Source organism: Danio rerio, chromosome 23 (genome assembly GCF_049306965.1).
Source record: "Danio rerio strain Tuebingen ecotype United States chromosome 23, GRCz12tu, whole genome shotgun sequence".
In the NCBI taxonomy this organism is placed as follows: Eukaryota; Metazoa; Chordata; class Actinopteri; order Cypriniformes; family Danionidae; genus Danio; species Danio rerio.
The window spans coordinates 146,717-172,400 of record NC_133198.1 but is presented as its reverse complement, the minus strand read 5'-3'; the positions used below and the strand labels follow the sequence as shown (position 1 = coordinate 172,400).

The following is a 25,684-nucleotide window of genomic DNA, read 5'->3' as shown; positions in this document are numbered from 1 at the left end:
ACAAAATACGTACCCAGAGGCATGTATGGCTCTGTTTCATCTTAAAAAAAATGAACACTACAGGGCGTCATGATGCCAGCGATGACGTCTGTTTCTTTTCACACTACCAGCTGACCGCTTACCTCTGTATAGACAGCTTTACTGGTGTTACCAGTTTGCCCAGTAGCTCACCTCGTATGTCAGACTTGGGATGCGGAGTTGACTGTGACAATGGGGTTCAAGTCCAGCAAAGAATGGTTCCAGAAACCAGGTAAAGCAAAAATAAATAAACAAACAGGCTGAAAACAGGGTGAAGTTATGCAGCTACGGCAGCTTCTCTTATTCTACATTATTTATTTAAAACACTATTGGTTGGGTTTAGGGAAGGGATGGGTGGGTCAGTCAGTCAGTCAATCAACAGCGAGCTGGCCTGGTCATCTGAAGTGTACAGTACATTGCACCCATGGTGGATTTCCCTGAGAAGAGGACTCGCAAGAGGAATTAGAGATCATCAAAAATGTACACAGCGGCCTCTGGTGGAAGTACAAAAACTGTGAACAGACAGACCCTGCTTACATATTTCACTGTCTGCAGAAGTGTAGAGCTGCGTACACATCTACAATGAGCCTGGGTTGTGTTCTTAATATTTCCCGACACTACGTCAATCATGTTGAGTTGCATGATATGCAGGAGAAGCGCTTCATAAACGTTATTATTTCATTATTTAAAATGAAAGAGAAGTCATTAAAGAGTCTCCGTCTTCACACACACACAGTGAGTGCAGCAACAGCACTGGTGTTGTTATTTCTTCATGTGAACACTTTCTAATAATCAGACTGTTGCCTTTTTCACGTCTGATGTTCATTTTCCTGCTATTGTCTGGCAGAGATGGCCCCGTCCTCCTTAAAACGCGTCCCTCCCCAAACCCCCCTGCCCTCCCTTCAGCACCACACACACACACACACAACGAACTCACACACACACACTCACACACACACTCTCTTTCCTCTTCCTTTCTTCCTCCGCTTGCAGCTCCAGACATTTGGGGAATCCTGAAACAAGTTGTTCCTGCAGAGTCACTGAGTCCAGCTGGAGTGCAGAGTGAATGAGCGGAGAGATCAGTCCTCCATTTCTCCACGAGGGCTGATCGCTCTGCTGAAACCCTTCATGTCTTTAGTTTTGGACACTTGGACAGCGTGAGAATGGAAGTGGCTTTTTGATTATGGACATAGAGACTCTGTAGAGCCCTTCACGCTGCATGAACACTCGACTCGCTGGTAAGTGTCTGCTTTAAGATCTGGATCTTGATTCTTCATCTGACAGAGAGCATCACTGAACGAGCAGTTCAGGTCTCAGATATTTGCCCCTAGTTTTGTCGTCATCTCAGTCCCATGCTATGCCTACTTGTCAGTGTTGTCAGGCTGTGTTTTCTCCCCGGGACGGTCCTGAGAGCGTCTGGATGGGGATTACTGGCTTCCTCCTGTTGTTTTCGGTGCAGGTTTTGTCCTCTGTGCTCCCACGCTCCAGCGCAGAGGGGAAGGAAAGCGCTGATAAGAGTTCAGGACTCGCCGGGAGAGTGGCTTTTGTTAGCTGACTCAATGTGTGTGTGTGTATGTGCCTTTAAAGGAGAACTTTTAACTCTGTGTGTGTGTGTGTGTGTGTGTGTGTGTGTGTGTGTGTGTGTGTGTGTGTGTGTGAGCCGCTTTCTTCACTTGTTTTGTTGTTTTTGGAGGTAACTTCTCTTTTTATGGGTGGAGGGGTGCGAAAATTGGAAACAGACCCACCCAGAGCTGAAGTGAGTCAGACGGCATGTGTGCATTGGTGTCAGTGTTGGACAAATAACAATCCCATGACTTAGAAAGATGGATTTTTTGACCAGAGGCTTTAATATGATGATGCCATGATGCTTGTGATGTTATGGGTTTTGGGAGAAGGGGTGGCATGTCTGTTTTGGGTGGGTGGAATAATGTGGAATAATGCTGCCATGTGCAGAATCAGAATGGGTCATTTTGAGTGTAGTTGGGTTGAGTGAGTGTTGTTGGGTTGAGCGAGTGTAGTTGGGTTGAGTGAGTGTTGTTGTACGCTCTTCAGATGGGTGTGCTGGTTTTGTGGCTCTTTAATGCACCAGTAGGTGCTTTCTGAAGAAGGACACTCAATAAAAGTCAAGGTTCTGGCATCTTTGGTTTGATTGAGACACTTTGACATCTGACCGTCCAACAGAATATTCTGTACAGTTTGAAAAGGCTCTTAGGTGTCCAAGTGAAAGACTTGTGAAAGTATTTCTCTTTCTTGCTTTGGGCAGTAAATGATTCTTTTTTGTCTTGCAGAGATCTGCAAACATAGTTAATCACACCTTAACCAGCTCATCAAGGTCTTCAGGATCATAGAAACTTAAATCACTTGAAATTAAGCTTGGATCAGCTGGAGATCAGCTTTGCAGGATGTTATCAGCAGGATTGGAAGTCCTTGTTACATAGTGCCTCTCAGAAAAAACAACACTCTGGCAGCCTTTAATTATTTTTTATTTTTTTACAAAATGCTCTTAGTAGTAGTAGTCAGCACCAATAGTTTAGTGTGTCGAGAAATGATAAGTTGTTCACAGCGAATCCAGTTAAATTCCCAACTCAAGTCTTTTCTGCTCTCCATTCACTCCTATCAAATAAAACACATGTTAAAACTGCTCTTAGGAGGCCTTTAATAACGAGAACAGGGCTGCATTTCCGAAAACCATTGTTAGCTGACTAAAGTCGCAAGTTCTGTCATTTACAAACATAGTTTGTTGATTTGGTGTTTCAATGAACATTCGCAAGAGTGAGAGTTCCTGTCTGTGTTCTATTGCCACTTATCCCCCCTATGCCCTATTCACTAAGAACATTCTAACATTTAAACTTGTAATGATTAAAAACAACATTGAAGTCATCTCTCTTAGGTGTAATTTGCTTTTAAAGTATTTCTACAGTTCAGTTTTAGCGATCTTCATGTTTACTATTGCGCTCCCTTCGCAGTGCACTTATAAAACATTGATGTCATTTTGAACGCAGCTCATGACGAAAGCTGTAGGTGACCTATTATTTAAAAACGGAATTCATGTTACGTCTCTAAAGCTTGTGAAAACAAAACACACAGCATACGCCAATGCTTTTCATGTATAGTAGGTCACTGATTGAGAAATGTGTCTGTACTGTATATGACATAGGGTTAGGGTTAGGGTCAGGGCTAGTTAGGGCCTGCTGGCTAGAACATTTCTGCCATGGTTTAAGTGTGTCACATTGTAAAAGTGGACTTAAATAAAAAAAAATTAAATAAACAATATCCTACTTAAAACAATAATAATAGTTATTATTAAGTAGGACTTTTAAAATTTCTTTAAAAAATAGCCTACTGTAAAATACAACAGTAATGATTTATATATGAGATTACGTGTTTGCGTGTGTGGTTTTATGTTTAATAATAGAATATGTAATGTTCTCAATAATATCTGTAGAGGAAACACAGGCTCTATATGTGCCATTTACACACAGTATATTCAGTTAATATGGAAAGCGAGTGCGTGTTTTTATCAAAACTAATATTGGGTCTTGTTTTTAAATGTGTGTGCGTGTAAAACTATCATCTGCACAAAAAATAATGGGGTTCTTCTCTAAAGACGTTGTTCCTCCACCCTGTTTAGAGCATCATTATGGGCGGTTTACATTATAACTGGAGAAACTACGGGTTTTGGGGAAACACTCGTCACTACATCGCTCTTCTCCCAAACAATGCATCGTCCTATGGTAGTTCAGCCGTGAGTTACGTCGTTGTCTGGGAAATGCACCCCTGAACTGGATTGAGTAACCATGCGTTCACAGTTGTTCAAAATAACTTTGTCTTAATAGAGTCATAAAGAAGTGTCTTCATGGAAACTGAAAGATGATTTCATTGAAAGTTTTCTCAACCTTTGGATCGTTCTGTGGACATGGCAGAGCTGCTGGTGGTCATCTGAGAGGAAATGAGATGCCCTCTTCTCACATCCACGAGGAAGTGGGCTTGTGGCCGGGCTTGTGATGCATTATTCCCACAGACTGATGCAGACGTCTGTTTCCCCAAACTTTAGGCCTGCACTCTTTTGTCTACATGCCATGCCTGATTTAACAGCGAAATTGGGAAGTACACATGTGATATGTTGAAGTCTTTAGTTTTAAACTTTAAAGAGAGAAGCTCTGGTCGTGCATGCTGCCCATTTCTGCTGAAGTTGTCAATGAAAAACAAGTCATAAGCCGGCGCCGTCACCACAGACCAACTGCTGGAGTTGCACTGAAAACAAATGATTCCCTGCATTTACTCAACTGTTTAGAGGTGAGGGCTTGCAGATGATTTATATGGGCTGAAATTAAAGTTGAGCATTACTAAACTCAATTAGTTTGTTTAAATGCAGCCCATATGAAGAGTTTGCAAACACTAAAACTATGTAGTAAATCCAAATCAATGATCTCTTTTCAGTGCACACCCTGGAGCACTCCGGCTAGTATGAAGATTTGCTCTTTTCCATCAGTCTCTAGAGTGTCGACTGTTCTGAGATTCCCCGTTTTCAAAGGGTATTGGTTTACAAAGGCATCTTCCTCTCTTTATCCGCTCTGCGCTGTGTCCCTGTCTCTCAGGACCGCCTGTGCTATTAGTGATAAGATGAGTTGCAGTAGCTTTTCCTGTCCTGCGCAGGAAGAGATACTCTCTGCTCGGCCACTGGCTTGTCCTGTGTCCGTCCTCTGGTCCACTGGGAATATCACTGTACTATTGAGGGCACCAGATCATCCAGCTGTTGGCAGCAATACTCATCTGCCAGTCCATCTGGGCCGCCACAACTGGCCCACAGTGCTGCTCTGCAAAACTGCATTGATTACCATTACTTAAGGGATCACTTACAAAATAAATGTGCACTGTTCCTTTAAATAAAACTTGCATTAAATGAGAGAGAGAGTATGGGTTACTCAGTCGACTTAGTGTACTCTCAGTGCTGGAAGGACATCCGCTGCATGGAACACATGCCAGAGTGACTGGTGGTTCATTCCACAGTGGTGACCCCTAATAAATCAGGGACTAACCCAGAGAAAAATGAATGCAAGTCGTTTGGATAGCTGGTGGAGGTTCTCGCTGGTGCTGTTAAGTGGTTGCTTGAAGTTCTTGATGATTGTTTAAGTGGTTTCCAGGGAGTTGATAAGTAGGTGATCTCTGTAGTCGGCCCATATCCAAACCCCCCATTATGACTTTCCCAAGCCCATTTTCTCCAGACCAAAAAAAAAGGTCTGATTGCTTCAACCCCCCTAAGAGCGAGAGTCGTGGTGAAGCTTGCACTAATTAATATGGTCAACCCTGGAAATGGGTCACAGGAAACTTGATCTCTATCCAAATGTTCTCCTGGAGTTCCAGCCCTGGGGTCAAGAGGGGTCAAGAGGTCACCTGACTGCACATCCTTCCAGACAAAGATTGATCTTTAAAACACTCCATTCCCAGACATGCCACATGCACTCACGGTGAGCCGCTTAACAACACTCTGATTTTAAGACAACACTCGGGTGAAGAGTCCAGCATGTACACAGAGATTTGCGATGACGTTAATCAGACTGAAGGCATTGTGGATCTAAACAGAAGTGAATGCAGACATGTGCAGTATCCCTGCTGTGGTGGCATTATTGAAGTGCACACATGGAAACACTGCAATCAAACTATTAACATCATCTTGGACTCTTCAAACCCAGGCTCATTCTGATTACGTCCCCCATACACATTTCTGCAGAGCACCAAATACACTCCAGGAGCTGCATATTTTTCCAGTTTTTGTTCTCTTGAATCCCCCAGAGGGCGCTGTGTGCACTTTTTCAGATCTCAAATATCTGTCGTGAGTGCCTGCTGTTCTCACATAAATCCACCAGAGGCCGCCGTCGACTGACTGCCCAACCAACTGACTGATAACCCCCACCCCCTTCCCTAAACCCAACCGATAGTGTTTTAAAAGCACAGTTTTACCATCACCATTAGCCTTCCCTAAACCTCCCTAAACATGTTTGGCCCACATACTGTATGCCAGTGCCGGATGAATGCCTGGTATAAAGGGAGCTTTAGCCAAATCTGGGCCAGAATCCTGTCACAGTCGGTCAGACCCGGTCACAGTCGGTCAGTGAGTGTTAACAGCCGATAAGAGCCTGTCTGCACGGTTTTATGAACACTTAACCAACACCCAAAGTGTCCCGGTGTGGAGAGATGCTATCTCCCTGCTGTGACTCCGCTTGTTTTGCTTGACAGATGAAATGGAAAGGCATCAGTAGGTGGCACAGAAAGCCTCTAACCTTTCAGAGCTCTCAGCTGTAATCACTTACACAAGGCATATTGCTTGAGACATGGAAAAATATTCTCCTGTGCATGCCACGATGGTGTAGCTCCACACTGAGCAGGATATGAGAAAACTATTTCTGTCCTCAACAGTTTGGGGATTATCCACATGAGGGCTTTGTTTATAGAGTCGCAGAGAAGGTTCCTTTCAGATGTGGTCATGTGTTTGATGCCCTCCTCTGGTGACTCCGGTGAACTGAATTAATAGGAAACGTCTAGAAATAAGAGGATGGAAAGGCCTCCTGTCCGAGCTCTGCTTGCAGACCGTACATGAAACACTCGTGCTGGTCTGTTTTGCAGAGCTTCCTGTTGGCCATTAGGTATTTGTCCCATCTTTATCTGTCAGGATGTGCGGTGCACAGACAGTAAGTGCTTCATCTGATATATTCTGATTGTTGTGTTTTCCTGGCGATCCTTTAGCGATGCTGTGTTTTTATTGCGTGCACATTTGATCATATCTTTCATCTCTTCTCGAAATGTGTCAAGATACCAATGTTTAATGTCTCAATATGAAAATACAGTCCAAATACATCCCAGCAGATAATCACATGGCAGCAAATCAATGCATTAAGACTCGGTCAGGATGATCTGCTCAGAGAGAGATTGAATGCAATGTGTTTTAAGAGGCTTTCATTGTGGAATGGCGATTGGTCATAGTCATAAGTCATTATATTTATATAATAAATGCTTCAAGCAACATCATGTGTAGCTTTAAACTGAGCAAACCCTTTATAGATCAGTGGATTCTGAACGGCTCTCACAGTTGTTGCTTATTAGCTGGGAAAAAAAGCACTGACTGTCATCCCAAACATATAGTTTCTCTATGGCCTCACAGCAAGAAGGTCTCTGGTTTGAGTCTCGGCTGGGTCAGTTGGTGTTTCTGTGTGGAGTTTGCATGTTCTCCCCGTGTTGGCGTGGGTTTCCTCCGGGTGCTCCGGTTTCCCCCACAGTCCAAACACATGCGCTATAGGGGAACTGATCAACTACACTGGTAAACATTATCATGTTTGGTGCGAATAGATTAATTGAGTCTAGATTTCTGCTGTAACACTCAAATGTTGACGAGAACATCATGAAAGCTTGGAGCCATTCTGAAACAGTTCAGGCTGTTGCTGGTGTAATGGTGTGGCTTATTTTTTCCTTGCCACATTTTTGGCAGGACTTGCCCTGAGCAGGACAGTTCAGTATGGATCAGTTCTGTACGATTAGATTTTGGAACAAATAGCCAATCACAGACACACTAATACAGCAAACAGCCAATCACAGACACACTAATACAGCAAACAGCCAATCACATGACACACTAATGCAGCAAACAGCCAACCACAGACACACTAATACAGCAAACAGCCAATCACAGACACACTAATACAGCAAACAGCCAACCACAGACACACTAATACAGCAAACAGCCAATCACAGACACACTAATACAGCAAACAGCCAACCACAGACACACTAATACAGCAAACAGCCAATCACAGACATACTAATACAGCAAACAGCCAACCACAGACACACTAATACAGCAAACAGCCAATCACAGACATACTAATACAGCAAACAGCCAATCACAGACACACTAATACAGCAAACAGCCAATCACAGACACACTAATACAGCAAACAGCCAATCACATGACACACTAATGCAGCAAACAGCCAACCACAGACACACTAATACAGCAAACAGCCAATCACAGACATACTAATACAGCAAACAGCCAACCACAGACACACTAATACAGCAAACAGCCAATCACAGACATACTAATACAGCAAACAGCCAATCACAGACACACTAATACAGCAAACAGCCAATCACAGACACACTAATACAGCAAACAGCCAATCACATGACACACTAATGCAGCAAACAGCCAATCACAGACACACTAATACAGCAAACAGCCAATCACAGACACACTAATACAGCAAACAGCCAATCACAGACACACTAATACAGCAAACAGCCAATCACAGACACACTAATACAGCAAACAGCCAATCACAGACACACTAATACAGCAAACAGCCAATCACAGACACACTAATACAGCAAACAGCCAATCACAGACACACTAATACAGCAAACAGCCAATCACAGACACACTAATACAGCAAACAGCCAATCACAGACACACTAATGCAGCAAACAGCCAATCACAGACACACTAATACAGCAAACAGCCAATCACAGACACACTAATACAGCAAACAGCCAATCACAGACACACTAATACAGCAAACAGCCAATCACAGACACACTAATGCAGCAAACAGCCAATCACAGACACACTAATACAGCAAACAGCCAATCACAGACACACTAATACAGCAAACAGCCAATCACAGACACACTAATACAGCAAACAGCCAATCACAGACACACTAATACAGCAAACAGCCAATCACAGACATACTAATACAGCAAACAGCCAATCACAGACATACTAATACAGCAAACAGCCAACCACAGACACACTAATACAGCAAACAGCCAATCACAGACATACTAATACAGCAAACAGCCAATCACAGACACACTAATACAGCAAACAGCCAATCACAGACACACTAATACAGCAAACAGCCAATCACATGACACACTAATGCAGCAAACAGCCAATCACAGACACACTAATACAGCAAACAGCCAATCACAGACACACTAATACAGCAAACAGCCAATCACAGACACACTAATACAGCAAACAGCCAATCACAGACACACTAATACAGCAAACAGCCAATCACAGACACACTAATACAGCAAACAGCCAATCACAGACACACTAATACAGCAAACAGCCAATCACAGACACACTAATACAGCAAACAGCCAATCACAGACACACTAATACAGCAAACAGCCAATCACAGACACACTAATACAGCAAACAGCCAATCACAGACACACTAATACAGCAAACAGCCAATCACAGACACACTAATACAGCAAACAGCCAATCACAGACACACTAATGCAGCAAACAGCCAATCACAGACACACTAATACAGCAAACAGCCAATCACAGACACACTAATACAGCAAACAGCCAATCACAGACACACTAATACAGCAAACAGCCAATCACAGACACACTAATACAGCAAACAGCCAATCACAGACACACTAATACAGCAAACAGCCAATCACAGACACACTAATACAGCAAACAGCCAATCACAGACACACTAATACAGCAAACAGCCAATCACATGACACATGAGAGGGCCAGTTTGTCAATCAGCATTAACAGATATTACCAGACATTATCAGAAATATAATGAGTTTAAACACATGTATAAAGCTGAAATAAACACTGCTGAATGCATTGAAAGGCAACTTAAAGTAAAATTAATCTTTTATTTTGGTTCACAGTCAGCTCAACAGACAGTCATTTTACAAGCTTTATCTATTAAAGCTGATTTATGTTGATATTTAAATATAAATGTTAAAGGCATCACAGTTATATTTAAACACTTAATAAAACATATTATTAGTACAAAAACACACGTGTAAAAGAGTTTAATTTGGAATATTAGATATGTATATCCCTTTCCTCACAGCTGATTGGTCATATATGTATACTGTAAAACAGGGGTGGCCAACCCTGTTCCTGGAGATCTACTTTTCTGCAGATTTCAGTTGCAACCCATATCAAACACACCTGCCTGTAACTATCACGTGGTGTTCAGGTCATAATTAATTGGTTCAGGTGTGTTTGATATGGGTTTTTGGTCCTTCATAAGAAAACGTTTGAGTACCCTCTGGCCTATATAGAGCAAAATCTCTGAGAATTCAGGCATCTCTAAATGAAAACTGATGTCCAGCATTTTACTAGCAATGAATATCAGTTTGATTATGCTATTGCAGTCATCTGACATCAGATAAACACCTACATAATTTCTAAAGCGCTATACTAAGAGTTTGCACGTGTGATATCCAGCATTTCCTCTGTGTTTTAGCTTGTTCTCAGACGCAGTTCTGTTCCTCTTTAATTAAATTGGTCATAATTCCCAGTAAACCTGCGCAGTAAACAGCGTCTCGCTGCACTCGCTCTTAATCAGAGGATATGACCATGTTCTGCTCTGCCTTATCAGTCACTAAACAAACGTGCAGTATAGTGGGGGAAAACCTGCTGACGGCGGTCCAAACATTTCCTGGAAAAAGAGTTAGAAAAGCAGAGGAATGGGCATCACTGATCACTCCTTTCCATCATGGAAGTTCCTGCTGCCTGATGCAGGTGTGCAGTGAAACACGCTGAAATATCATTCACAATAAACAAGATTACTCCACTTCCCTCATTGTCAGGTTATTCTGCTGGTTTTAATGAGAAACTCTCTTCATCTTGACTCGTTATTTCTGAAAGCATCACTCTATTCTGTGCTTGTCTAGAAAAAGCTTCTTGATTTAAGGATTTGCAGATATCTGCACTATATAAGACTGAAACTTTAAGAGGAGCTCACTCTTCTTCTTGCACTCGGTGTAGTGTGGATGTGACTCAGAGCCTGACAGGAACTCTCGTGCGTTCACTTTGAGGGTCTTCATCCTCGCTGTCTCACACCACATAATATACTGAAATACTGAAAGTGACGTGTAAAACCCAGTGAGCTCTCCGTTGTGTCACTCTCTGGATTTTCCACACCGATCTTTCTGCATTTGCCTGACATCTCTGTTTCTCTGCATCCTCATGCACGAAGACTTAATAAAGGCGTGCAGCAGGTCTCCTTATGTGCTTAAGATGATGTCTGTTATGGAAAAATGACTTTTATATGGTGTTTAAGCCCAGTAGTGTGTGTGTGTGTGTGTGTGTGTGTGTGTGTGTGTGTGTGTATGTGTGTGTGTGTGTGTGTGTGTGTGTGTGAGTATCTCCAGCAGCGGTCTCTAATGCTGATCATGAGTTAATTGTGTTTGTTCTTGATGCAGAAACACTTTGATTGACATTCTCCTGCTGTACGTGTCATCAGAGGGGGAAAGCCCCGCCCACTAGTGCCCATCTCTCCATCTCATTAGCATAAACAGCAGGCCTGAGTGAGAAGCAGCCACTCATTAGAGTTGATGCACAGGCATCTGTAGCTCCGCCCTCTTCTGAAAAGCGCACAATCTCATTTGCATTTAAAGCGACAGTCACCAAAACACCACAATTAGGATCAGTTTCAGAGAGCTGGAGAACATCATCTGTGACATTCTCAGCTCAATCTTCACTCTTGAAACAGCACAGGCTTATTTGACATCTTATATAAAGGGGGCAGAATCGTCTCCTTTAAATTGGAAGGCCGAGTGAGTCACCGCTAACCGTTTGAGGCCGTATGGATGTCAGAAGCGTGACCTTTCGCTGATCTGCAGTTTGACTAATCAAATCAAGCTCAGTCTTTCAGTACGGCAGAAGCAAGGTGTTTTTCCTGTGTGACAGATCTCAGAAGTGAAATATTGGCCGGGTTGACTTCACAGCATAACCACTGAGAGGAACGGATGAGCTTTATGAAGACGAGAGACTGAACTCGCCTTTATTTTTAGCTTTTATTTCCATCTCTTCCACCCACCTCTTCAGGATTGTTATTGTTGTTGTTGAGAAAGGCCGTCGATTGATCTCAAATGTTGTCCAGCTCAAAGCTCACAGGGAATTTCCCACCAACGGTTTTGAGCTCCATCACTATATAAAAGCACATCTCACTGTGTGTACTGACAAATCTCACTACAGTTTCCACTCAGGAAATGTTCAGCCCGGTAAAAACAGTCATATGCATGCAGTTATGGTGGCTCTTCCCCTTCACACTTGCTGTATAAAGTGAACTATACCTGTGTGTCTTGTCTCGGTGTGTATAAAGGTTTATGCAGTCGTTGTGTGTTGTCTATCCAGTAACTACACGGCAAATCTCCTGTTTCTACTCCAAATATATCAACATCTTTAAATCAAGAAGCATTCTCTGGACAAGTGCTGAATATAGTCTTGTTTTCAGATATAAAATGTAAAAAATAAATGTTTTTTCTTTGAAAAGAAGCAAAATAATCTGACCGTGGGGGAGGAGAAATAATCTTGTTTCCTTTTGGCATCAGATTGCTTCACATGTTGAAGGGTTAGTTCACCCAAAAATCTAAATATACTCACTATTTACGCTCATTTATGAGTGGTTAATGAGTTTCTCTTCTGTTAAACACTGAAGTAGATATTTTGAAGAATGCTTAAATCGGTAACCATTGTCTTTTATAGTAGAAAAACAAATACAGTGGAAGTCAATGGTTACCGGTTTCCAGCATTCTTCAAATGATCTACTTTAGTGTTCAACAGAATACAGAAACTCAAGTGACCGGAGAGTAAATTATGACAGATTTTCCAGTTTTGTGTGCACTATCCCTTTAATTATGTCTTATCTCAAGTATTTTGGTATCATTTCTAGTGCTTTGCTTTAATTCATGTACACTGCTGTTCTTCATAGGCTTCAGGTTCATTTTGTCTTAACTTTAAACTGAAGGGTTCAGCATATTCTTGGCCCCTCTTTCCAATCAGGTTTTATTAGTTAATGTATTTACTAACATTGATTATGCATGAACAATACCTGTAGTGTTTATTAATCATAATTCATCATTCAATAATGCATTATTAACAGCCAAATACATGCTAAAGAGTTAACATGAGTTAATACAGCATGAGTTACCATCAACTAGCACAGAATGACAGTTTTCATTCAGTAACATGATCACACACTGTAATGCATGTATTGCTCATAGTTTGGTCATGTTAGTAAATGCATTAGCTAACATTAACTAATACAGCCTTATTGTAAAGGGTTTCCCCTTTTTGGGTCATCAAAATGCTGCATATTTAAATTTTATCTATATTTTCCTATGAAAATAACTTGTATTTTAAACATGTTTGATGTGTCCTGAATCTCACTATCCACACTGAAATATGGGCTGCATCCAAAACTGCACACTTCCATAGTATATGATGCATTTAGTAGTACAACATAGCAAAATAATCTTATGTCAAAACCAGAAGCTAGATTATCTTGCTTAACCCAACGTCAGATTATTCTGATGTTTTAAGGAGAATCTCTCTTCATTTAGACTCTTTATTTCTGAACACAGCACTATATTTATCACTCATCTAGTAAATGCTTCTTGATTTAAGAGTTTGTAGATATTTTAACCAGAAACAAGACACAAACTCTGAGTGAGAAATCATTTTGTGCAGTGAACACATCCTTTTGGAGGGTTTGAGTGTGTTTTTCTTGAAAAGCCCCTTGTCTGTCGCAGTACGCTTCTTTTTCCATGCTGTAATTGACTGAAGTGTGATGTTCAGAGACACTGAGGGTCTCGGTTGGAGCTGAACTTCACATATGAGACGGTTTCCAGCAGCAGAAACAATAGTAACTGAACTCTGAGCGTACGCTTTCACTGCCCACACGTACCCACATAGACCCAAAACACTGGAAACACTTCATACACACGTCGCTCTCACACCTCATCCTCCTGCCGGTGTTTTCTCTACATGTGCTTTGTGCACACACTGCAGAAAAGGACTTTTACTGAGACTTTCTGTCTCGTTTCTAGTTTAAAAATCTACAAACTGTTAAATCAAGATGCATTTTCAAGACAAATAACAAATATAGTGCTGTTTTCAGAAATAATGAGTCAAAATGAAGAGAGTTTCAATAAAACGAGCAGAATAATCTGAGAACTGGGTGATATCAATAAAACAGAGCAAACATGAACACAGAGAGGAGAGTCAGTGCCATGCATTAAAGCTGATTTAAACAAGTGGGTCTCAAGCTTGACTTTAAACAGCAGCAGGTCAGGGATTGTATGTAGCTCAGGAGGATGGGTTGTCCAAAATTTAGAGGTCATACTTTATTCTGATGGTCTGTTAGTTAAATATAAGTTACGATGCATCTACAGGCCAACTAATTCTCATCAGATTATCAGCAGACTGTTAGGTTGGGGTTTGGGTTAGTGTTGACATGTACTTGCAAAGTTTCTCATAGTCAGCTAAATGTGTGTTGAAGAAGCAAAATCAGCAGATATTAAGCAGACAGTCTACTATTACTCAAATGGAGCATCAGAATAAAGTGGAACCAGTTTAGGACCTGCGCTGCAGAGAGACATCACCCCACTACTTGCATGTTGACCGAGGGGCTTCAAGCTGAAGTTGGTGAGCAGATCAAAGCTCTGCTGGGTTTGTGAATGTGCAAAATTTCACACAAATAAGGAGGAGCAAGGTTATTAACGGCATTAGAAACAAACTCTAAAATCACTCCTGAACTTACCAGAGAGCCAGTGGAGAACAGGTGTGATGTGTTGCCTTTTCCAGCTGTTAGTGAACATGTCAGCAGCAGCGTTATACACAAGCGCAATCGGTGAAGACACGCTGGATAACTCCAACATAAAGAGCAATACAGACGGCAGACTGTCAGATTATTCTGCTAGTTTTAATGAACAACCCTCTTCATTTTGACTCATTATTTCTAAAACAATACTATATGTTGTGCTCGTCTAGAAAATGCTTCTTGAGTTAAAATGTCTAGATATGTGGACCAGACACAAGACTGAAGCTCTAAGAAAAGCATCTTTGCAGTGTTGGTGAGATCAGGACTGCCCAAACCTGTCCTTTTTCTAGTGAAGGTAAATACAGTATATCAGATTAAAGATCCCATGTTTAATTCCTTAAACTAGAAAACATTAAACCACATTAACTAATGCAGAACATATTTCCACATTTTATAATCAACTATAATTAGCCAAAGCTAAAAGCCGTCTGTAACACAGTGGAGTTGAATGCTGTATACTCTGAGCTGCTCAGAGATGTCTTGTGTGTTTTCCTCTGTCAGTCCACTGACAATATTTACATTTTGTAAAAGTCTGATTCATTTACATCATTTAATTGAAAAACATTTATTTATTTATTTGTTTATTTGTTTATTTATTTATTTATTTATTTATTTATTTATTTATTTATTTATTTATTTATTCATTTATTTATTTATATATACAGGGGCAGTGTACAACATGACATGTTAGAGTTAGCTATAAAGATAATTTACATCTAGTCCCTGGTTTAACCAGTTTAGCAATATTAAATAAATAAACAGTAGCACAACGCAGCAGGCACACTGCATCATACGTCAATATTAGGTTAGATTTAGGTCGTGATGTCAGGTGACCAAAATTCAATGTCTAGCCAGCGTCTGAGGACAACAGTCTTATGACGTCCAAAAATGACGTTGATATTTAGGCTGTGTAGGAAAGTGACTAAAGTCCAGCGTCTGATAGACGTCATAACGGTAACGTCCACACAACCTCAATATGTGACATGAGTAGATGTTGATATTTGGTTGGTTTTAGGTTGATTTTAGGTTGGATGTTGGACGTTGATGTCAGCTTGACATTGGGTTCTGACATCAACCCGATTTTCATTTCCAAACAAAATCCAACGTCCCCAAGACACATTGTATGTTGATGTCCTGTGCCTGCAGGGAAAATACACTTACAACACACACAATACATCAGTCAATCAAATCCAATCAATTCAGTGGTGGCACTTTTCATCTCAGTGTGCTGTTTTCCTGCTCAGTAGCAGATGGAGCCTTTTCACAGGACTGTTATGAGGCGTTTAACATCATCAGTATCATAAAACATTTTCAATATTTAGATTTCTTTTAAATTTTTGCACATTCTTATGTATTAGCGTGCGTATTATATCATCTGCGCATCAGTAACTGAACTCCTACATGTGTGAGGTGTGTGTTATGCAGTGTGTGTGTGTGCAGGACAGTAGATCTGACAGTATTGTCTCCTCTGGCTGCCGTTATCAGTCTCACACTGCTGTTTTCCTCTTTCTGAAAGTCTTCATAACACCATGCTGGAGTTTCTGTCATTATTTCAGCTAATAGGAGTGTAGAATGATGATGTGTTGTGCTCTCCTATTCACTGAGCTCTGAGTTTACACACTATGAGCACTTCTGCTGCTGAGAAACACACACACGCGACAATAAAACAAAGAAAAAAGATGATGTAAAATTCATTATGATGACCTTATGATGATCTGCTAAAGGAATTCACCACAACCATGGGTGCTGGGTCAAATCAAAGATTTCCATGAGCCAGCTTTGGTTATATCTGTGAGAGAGAGAGAGAGAGAGAGAGAGAGAGAGAGAGAGAGATCTCCAGCGTGCCGAGAGCCTCTGATAATGCTTCGTTTACTGCTGGAGACTCATTAGAGACTCATAATGTGATGATAAGAGTTTGTTTGACATTCATTACAGAAATAGCAGACACAGAGTGACCTCTGACAATGTTTCAGCACTTTAATGATGATTAACCCAGCAATGCTTCCCACTGTTGTACTGAACACACACTGCATGAGTCAACATTAACCCATGACGGCAGCAGTTATTACAGAGCGGAAAATGATAATGAATATACATATACAGCTGAAGTCAGAATCAATTATTCACCCTCCTGTATACTCGCACCCAATTTCTGTTTATCAGAGAGCAGATTTCTCTAGCACATCTCTAATCATAACAGTGTTAATAACTCATCTCTAATAGCTGAAGCCTCTTCATCATGATGACAGCACATAATATTAGACTAGATATTCTTCAAGACACTAGTGTTCAGCTTACAGTGACATGTAAAGGCTTCACTAGGGTAATTAGGGTAAAGTTAGGGTAATTAGGCAAGTCATTGTATAACAGTGGTTTGTTCTGGAGACAATCCAACACTAATATTGCTGAAGGGGTGAATAATATTGAGCTTAACATGACTTTAACACTATTAAACACTGCTTTTATTCTAGCCCAAATAAAACAAATAAGACTTTCTCCAGAAGAACAAACATTAGAGGAAACACTGAGAAACAGAATCTGGGGAATATTTGAACAGAAATGTAATATTGCACAGGAGGGTGAATAATTGTTTATATTTATCATGTAACAGTTTGTTGTAAACTTTTAAACTTATCTCTCTTATTTTCTCTCACTCTTACTTGATAAAAATATGCAAGAACAGCATTTTAACTAACTCATAATGGATATCAATCTAGGTGTAAAATCTGCAGCTCATGGTGCAAAAGCATTAAGATCATGTCTGAATGAACTGTAGCTATTTTAATGATGGATAAATGCGCTCTACGCCCTGCGCAACCAACTACATGTACTAATAAAGACTTTAACTAGAATTGTGCTTATTGTTGCTGTATATGTCAGTCAGGGCATTATCTGAGGTTAATAATAGGACGTTATTAGGAGTGTGCTGTATTTCCTCACACAGAAAGGCTAGTCATGAGAAAATAAACTCATAATGCTAATCCAGGGTGTGGAAGGGTGTGAAATTAAACCATTCCTGGATATCTACAGACACGATGACTGCCGAGCCAAACACAATCAATATAAAGGGAAAGTTCAGCACAAATGAAAGCGTTCGATCACAGCTGATATTGTTCTTCAGGGCAGCATGAACATTCATGTAAACGTCTGCTTTGGTGTGTGATAGTTAACATAAGAGTGAGTCAACTTTATTTTACTGTCTCTTTAATAAATGAATCAAGCATAGAGCTACACGTCTGAGTATGTCTGTCAGATTTCCTGTAATCCCCTTAATATACTCTACAGCAGTGATAAATGATCCATCAGCTGTTTATCTGAACTTGACCAATCAGATGGGGCCTAAGTATCTTTAGCCCCGCCTCATCGTTAGTTGCAGTTCTGCTATTGGAAAGAGCTGAAAATAAACACCAGTGGGCGGAGTTGAGACAAGAGAGGAAAATGACAACAGCCAATCAGAGTGAGAATTTCTGCATATCAGGTTAAAGACTGAATGTTTGAAAGTTTATTAGTCTAAATTAGAATTAATTACTTTTAAAAACACCTTCACCTGTTTACTTCACTATTATTAGATATATAACTGGTATTTTTTGTAGGGAAATGGTACGAAGCTCTGTCAATACTCCTACTTTTCCGGGTCAGAGTGTGACGGCAGACGGCAGCAGTACAGTGGGGCACGTGGAGACTGCTGGAGTGTTCATGTGAGTCAATATGAATGAACAGATTCCCTGACTGAGCCACTCTATGTTTAACCTTTACCACTTCTCCCATGCGCCGGGGTTTCGCAGGGCTCGCAACCAAACACAAGAAACATCTTCAGGTTCTAGTGCAACTCAAAATAAGCACTAAAATCAGTCCTGAATCCTCTACAAGCCCTGAATCCCGGCCAAGATTCCTGAGATTCTGCACCTCCCACGAGGCCTTTGTCCATTTTTAGACTCGACACTGGATTATGAGGCGAGACACGACAGGAAAACACTGATTTATCACTGAATGATGATCATGCACGTGTTCATTTCAACACATTGGGGGTTTCCCCTTCAGTTTAATGAAAAGCAAACATCCAAATGTGCATCTTTATCAGTCTGTGTCCAATATTACATCAACTAATGAACAACTGACCCAATCTATTGATTACAGAAGAATAGAGCTGAATCAGTCTGATCATAATAACGGGACATTACTGTGTGTGTTGTGCTCCTCAAACTACTTTTCAGACTGAACACTGGACCTTTAATGATCATAAAGTGAATATATATCTGATTTGATATTTGATATTGTGTGTGTGTGTGTGTGTGTGTATAGAAACAGTCTTTTTATTTATTAATTTAAAAAGGATCTGCTCTCCAATAAACAGAAATTGGGGAAAAGATAAACAGAAGGGATAATAATAAAGTAAAATAGGAAATAATAAGACTTCAACTGCTATTTTAATTTGCATTTTTTGATGCAAACAGTGTGTGTGTGTGTGTGTGTGTGTGTGTGTGTGTGTGTGTGTGTGTGTGTGTGTGTGTGTGTGTGTGTGTGTGTGTGTGTGTGTGTGTGTAACACCACTCCACCCTAATAATCCCTACTCCCATCATTCTCTCTCTCTCTCTCTCTCTCTCTGCTCGCCCTGCTCTTTTCCTCCTGCAGCTCCATCTGTTTTTCCTCTGTTTTTTCTCCCTCTTGGCCTCGCTGCCCTCTGTCTCTCTCCTGATCCGCCATTCTTTACATTCCTGCAGGATTCTTGAGGGACGGACCCTTCTGGAAAACCAGGACACCCCACACACACACACACAGACACACAGACACACACACACACACACACACACACACACACACACACACACACACACACACACACACACACACTCAAAACTTGCTTTATTGCATGGTAAATGTTACATATGTGTTGCCAAAGCATTCATGATGTTTACATTGAACAGAACAAAACCAGATTACAAACAAACCAGATTAACACTTATATTTACATTTAGTGTGTGTGTGTGTGTGTGTGTGTGTGTGTGTGTGTGTGTGTCTGTGTCTGTGTCTGTGTGTGTGTGTGTGTGTGTTTGTGTGTGTGTGTGTGTGTGTTTGTTTGTGTGTGTGTGTGTGTGTGTGTGTGTGTGTGTATACAGAGCATCTGGAGAGTATTGATAGCGCTTGATTTTTCCCACATGTGTTTATGTTCCAGTCTTATTCCAAAACAGATTAACTTCATTGATTTCCTCAACATTCTACACACAATCCTCCATAATGACGATGTGGAGAAAGAGTTTTTGAAATTGCTGAAAATGTATTAAAAATAAACAGCTGTAAAATCAGATGTACATCAGTATTCTCATCCTTTGCTCAAGACTCTGTTGATGCTCCTTTGTCAGTGATTACAGCCTCAAGTCTTTCTGTATATGATGCTCGAGCTCTGCTCATCTGTCTTTGGGAAGTTTTGCCCGTTCCTCATTGCAGGATCTCTCAGGCTCTATCAGGTTGTATGGGAAGTGACGGTGTACAGCCATTTTTAGATATCTCCAGAGATGCTCAATAGGATTTAGGTCTGGGCTCTGGCTGGGCCAATCAAAGACATTCACCGAGTTGTTGTTGTGCCGCTGCATTGATATGTTGGCGGTGTGCTTTGGGTCATTGTCCTGCTGGAAGATGAAGCGTCGGCCCAGTCTGAGGTGGAGAGCACTCTTGTGCAGGTCTTCATTCAGGATGTCTCTGTACATCGCTGCATTCATCTTTCCCTCTATCCTGACTAGTCTTCCAGTTCCTGCTGCTGAAACACATCCCCACAGCATGATGCCAACACCACCATGCTTCACTGTAGGGATGCTGTTAGCCTGCTGATGAGCGCCGCCTGCTGTTCTCCAAAGTAACGCCTGGCGTTCACTCCAAACAGTTCAGTTTGAGTCTCATCAGAGCAGAGAGTTTAGTTTCTGATGCTCTGAGAGTCCTGCAGATGGTGAACTCCAGACGGGGAGTGTCTTCCGTCTGCCCGCTCTACCATACAGATGCCTGATTGGTGGATTGCTGCACAGATGGTTGTCCTTCTGTAAGGTTCTCCTCTCTCCACAGAAGAACGCTGGAGCTCAGACAGAGTGACCATCGGGTTATTGATCACCTCCCTGACTGAGGCCCTTCTCCCTGATCACTCAGCTTAGATGGCCGGCCAGCTCTAGGAAGCTCTTGTGCCTCTAGACAGTCTTGTGTCGGAGCTCTACAGACAGTTCCTTTGTCTTCATGCTTGGTTTGTGCTTTGACATGCACTGTCAACCCTGGGCCCTTATATAGACAAGTGTATACTCCATGAGCTGTTTTAGTTTCTGTCAGCCTTGTATTTAATTAAAGAATTAATAAACTATTATGGTTCAGAACACTGTTGTTTGTCTGAATGTTTTAATGTAATAAGCTGGATAAAGTGCATCCAGGACAGTTGCTATCGCAGAATAAACCCTTCAGTCTTGTGTAACCCAACCACTGAGTTAAAATGTGTCATTTAAATGTAACTGAAAACATCAAGCTTTAGATGTCTATTTTGTTCAAATCAATCTTCAGATTAAGATCTGCTACTCTATTGCCGGTTAATACAGTACTGGTGAATCTCAGATGCTCAAGCAGAGTCAGATGAGTGCAGGAGCTACAGGAACAGAACTCTGAAGCGTCTGCCAGACACATAAATACAGATTGGCATCATCGGTTTAGGATATTAAATGCTGTGCACAGGCAGAATAAAGGCCAAAGAGAGGTTGAGAGTTGAAGTAGCTGCTGACATTTGCACACAGCAAACCGCAGGCCTGTGCATGACCGTCTGTCCAAATGCCACAGAGAATCTGATTAAAGCTTATCAATGGCTGCTATTATAACTGCGGCCTTCCCAATCAAACCTGCCACATTAGCGGAGAAACACTGCCATGCCTTCATTGTCTCTCTCTCTGTGTGTGTGTGTGTGTGTGTGTGTGTGTGTGTGTGTGTGTGTGTGTGTGTGTGTGTGTGTGTGTGTGTGTGTGTGTGTGTGGTTGTTTTAGAGGAAGGTAGAGTAGCTGAGATTGAAAGAGCACATTGAGGCCAGAGATGTAATCAAATCTGCTTGATTCATATGACTAGTTTGCTGGCATTCCCAGCCATCGCTTTCCCAATACTGGACTGCCTGTGAGAAAGAGACCAAAAACACAAACCTTGTTTCTGTCTGATAATAACTTCAGAATCACCACTGTGTGCATGAGTTGGAAAAGAAAATAATGTCACACTGATTATTGTGGAAATAAATATTTATTTAGTCTAGTTTCACGTTAACAGACTTATACAGCTGACAATTCTACCAGTTACTCTATCTACCACATTTGCATGACATGTTTAACACTACATCTCCGAAAACACACATCACACACAGGACAACTGTGCCCAAATCAGACTCCTGTAGACTCTTGCAAACTCCTGCAGACTACTGTAAACTTTTGCTGACGCATGTGGACTTTTTCAGACTCCTGTAAACTCCTGTAGAATCCTGTAGACTCTTGTAGACTCTTGTAGACTCTTGCAGACTCCTGTAGACTCCTGTAGACTCTTGTAGACTCCTGTAGACTCTTGTAGACTCCTGTAGACTCCTGTAGACTCCTGTAGACTCCTGTAGACTCTTGTAGACTCCTGTAGACTCCTGTAGACTCTTGTAGACTCCTGTAGACTCCTGTAGACTCTTGTAGACTCCTGTAGACTCCTGTAGACTCTTGTAGACTCCTGTAGACTCCTGTAGACTCCTGTAGACTCTTGTAGACTCCTGTAGACTCCTGTAGACTCTTGTAGACTCCTGTAGACTCCTGTAGACTCTTGTAGACTCCTGTAGACTCTTGTAGACTCTTGTAGACTCCTGTAGACTCTTGTAGACTCCTGTAGACTCCTGTAGACTCCTGTAGACTCTTGTAGACTCCTGTAGACTCCTGTAGACTCTTGTAGACTCTTGTAGACTCCTGTAGACTCCTGTAGACTCCTGTAGACTCTTCTAGACTCTTGTAGACTCTTGCAGACTCCTGTAGACTCCTGTAGACTCCTGTAGACTCTTGTAGACTCCTGTAGACTCCTGTAGACTCTTGTAGACTCTTGTAGACTCCTGTAGACTCCTGTAGACTCCTGTAGACTCCTGTAGACTCCTGTAGACTCCTGTAGACTCTTGCAGACTCCTGTAGACTCCTGTAGACTCCTGTAGACTCCTGTAGACTCTTGTAGACTCTTGTAGACTCCTGTAGACTCTTGTAGACTCCTGTAGACTCCTGTAGACTCCTGTAGACTCTTGTAGACTCTTGTAGACTCTTGTAGACTCTTGCAGACTCCTGTAGACTCTTGTAGACTCTTGTAGACTCCTGTAGACTCTTGTAGACTCCTGTAGACTCCTGTAGACTCCTGTAGACTCCTGTAGACTCCTGTAGACTCTTGTAGACTCCTGTAGACTCCTGTAGACTCCTGTAGACTCTTGTAGACTCTTGTAGACTCTTGTAGACTCCTGTAGACTCTTGTAGACTCCTGTAGACTCCTGTAGACTCCTGTAGACTCCTGTAGACTCTTGTAGACTCTTGTAGACTCCTGTAGACTCTTGTAGACTCCTGTAGACTCCTGTAGACTCCTGTAGACTCTTGTAGACTCCTGTAGACTCCTGTAGACTCCTGTAGACTCTTGTAGACTCCTGTAGACTCCTGTAGACTTTTGTAGACTCCTGTAGACTCCTGTAGACTCCTGTAGACTCTTGTAGACTCTTGTAGACTCCTGTAGACTCCTGTAGACTCTTGTAGACTCCTGTAGACTCCTGTAGACTCTTGTAGACTCTTTTAGACTCTTGTAGACTCTTGCAGACTCTTGCAGATTATTGTAGACTCTTGCAGACTCTTGCAGACTCTTGCAGACTCCTGTAGACACTTGCAGACTCCTGTATACTTTTGTAGACTCTTGTAGACTCTTGTAGACTCTTGCAGACTCTTGCAGACTCTTTCTCTTTTACAGACTCCTGAAAGTAAACTCCATTTCTCTCTTTCTCTCTCTCACTGTGGATATTTGGCCTGCTGTCATGAGGTAACTTTTCCTCTCTCTCGGCTGTTATAGCGATAATTGTGGATCAGACCTGAGTGTGTCTGCAGAGAGTTTTTTTCTGTATCTATCATGGATCTGCTGTGATCACCGCTGTCGTTGTTTGCATCACTCATTGATGAACACCATCAGAGCGATAGAGCCAATCACAGCCCTTTCTGTTGAGCGTGTGACCAATCATAAGGGTGTAGCACTCTGAAAGTGATGATAATCGCAACCAAACTGAACTGAACCGTGAGACCAGTGTTCACACCACTAATATAATCTATATATACATGTGAAATGAGTAGAGTTTCACCAGATTGACTGGGAGGATTTTCTAGGATATTGTAACAGCATGAAATATCATTTAAAAAAAACAACAAACAAAGTTAAATGCAACAGAGCAAAGATACAAATGAAATAAACACTGATTTATAATTCGTCAAATATAAAATAAGACTATAGTGTTTTAATTATGCAAATGAATAAATATCATACCATTTATCTTTTAAGCTTCAAATGCTTAATTTATAGTTTCCAAATCTCTTAAAGTTCCTTCAATTGCATATATACACAGTCACAGAGCTTAAAAACAAATGCAGATATTAAACTTTAGGGGTAAAATCTGAAATGGCTTCACTCTGTTTAGAACTGTAATATCTGCTCAACTGTAATCCAGACTCAACACTGCAGATCCTGCGATGTGGCCATTGTGTTTTCGCACATTGTGATGTCCATGCTGATGGACATATATTGGTGCAGCGCTAGTGTGCATCTCTACAGTGAATGAATGTGTGTCACTGCAGTTTTCTTCACCCAGTCAGGATGTGACATCAGTTCACTAAACTGTTTCCACAAAATATAAAGCACGAGCGCTGCGTCTAATACGAATCTGACATATTTATGGTTGACGTTTGATTATTTGGCTAAAGGGACGCACCGTGTGTGTGATTAACCATAATCACAGAACGCTAAAGACATCTCTTGTGTACTAACAAGGGCTGTAAGGAGGATCTGATTAGTGTAAAACACTTCTGTTTGTCAGCTAGAAGATTAAGAACAGTGAATAATGTCTTAAAACACACCTCAGACATTTTTAGGGTAAAAATGTTTCTTACTTAGAGTTTGAGTGTCATTTCTAGTCCAAATATCCACAAATGACTAAATCAAGAGGCATTTTCTAGATAAATATCGTGTTGTGTTCAGCAATAATGAGTCAAAATGAAGAGAGTTTCTCCTTAAAATAACAGAATCATCTGAATATGGAAGAAGAGAATAATCTAGCTTTTCCTTTTGACATGAGATCATGATGTGCCTGACATATATCATCATGTTTATTCAGAAGTGAACACGTCTGTCAAGCTCAACACTACATGTCAAGAGCTTTACAGATGTTAGTTATTATGGAAAATCTTGCACAAATAAAGCTCATTTCCCTCTGAACACTCTGAAATTGCTAGTAAATGTCCTAATCTGTTACAAAAATGGTCAAGTACCCTAACAATGATTAAATAAAACGGAGTGTATTGTAAAATAATCAAAGTATTTTATAGCTCATCTCCCTGTGTTGGTGTGGGTTTCCTCCGGGTGCTCCGGTTTCCCCCACAGTCCAAACACATGCGCTATAGGGGAACTGATCAACTACACTGGCCGTAGTGTATGAGTGTGTGTGTGTGTGAATGAGTGTGTTTGGGTGTTTCCCAGTGATGGGTTGCAGCTGGAAGGGCATCCGCTGCGTAAAACATATGCTGTAAAAGTTGTTGGTTCATTCCGCCGTGCTGACCCCTGATGAATAAAGGGACTAAGCTGAAGGAGAATGAAGGAATGATTCTGCCTAACCAAATAAAAGGGTAATAATGAGCTTGCTGTGTTTAACTCTGTCTAACAGATAATTAACCAGCATGCATTTCTGCTGCAGCTCAACGTTAAACGCTCTGCTTCATCTTCAACTTCACCTGACGGCATTTACAAATCTC

General features: G+C 41.3%; 1 protein-coding gene and 1 long non-coding RNA gene across 4 annotated transcripts in view; one reads left to right on the top strand and one right to left on the bottom strand.

Moving 5' to 3' along the window:
• Positions 1-978: 978 nt before the first annotated feature.
• hdac7a (histone deacetylase 7a) overlaps positions 979-25,684 on the top strand; it is a 99,215-nt gene continuing 74,509 nt past the window's right edge. For 2 of the 3 annotated variants that reach the window (XM_073939601.1, XM_073939599.1), the window contains exon 1: positions 979-1,256. In XM_073939601.1, coding sequence (XP_073795702.1) covers positions 1,238-1,256 — 19 coding nt within the window. In that variant the 5' untranslated portion in view covers positions 979-1,237. Of the gene's footprint in view, positions 1,257-18,354; positions 18,374-25,684 lie in introns of those variants that run through there. The other variant, XM_073939603.1, reaches the window with a different exon arrangement.
• Positions 19,522-24,982, bottom strand: LOC141380608 (uncharacterized). Its single transcript, XR_012398915.1, has 2 exons — positions 23,607-24,982; positions 19,522-22,248 (listed from the first exon to the last, which is right to left on the bottom strand). It is a non-coding gene; the product is annotated as an uncharacterized lncRNA (long non-coding RNA).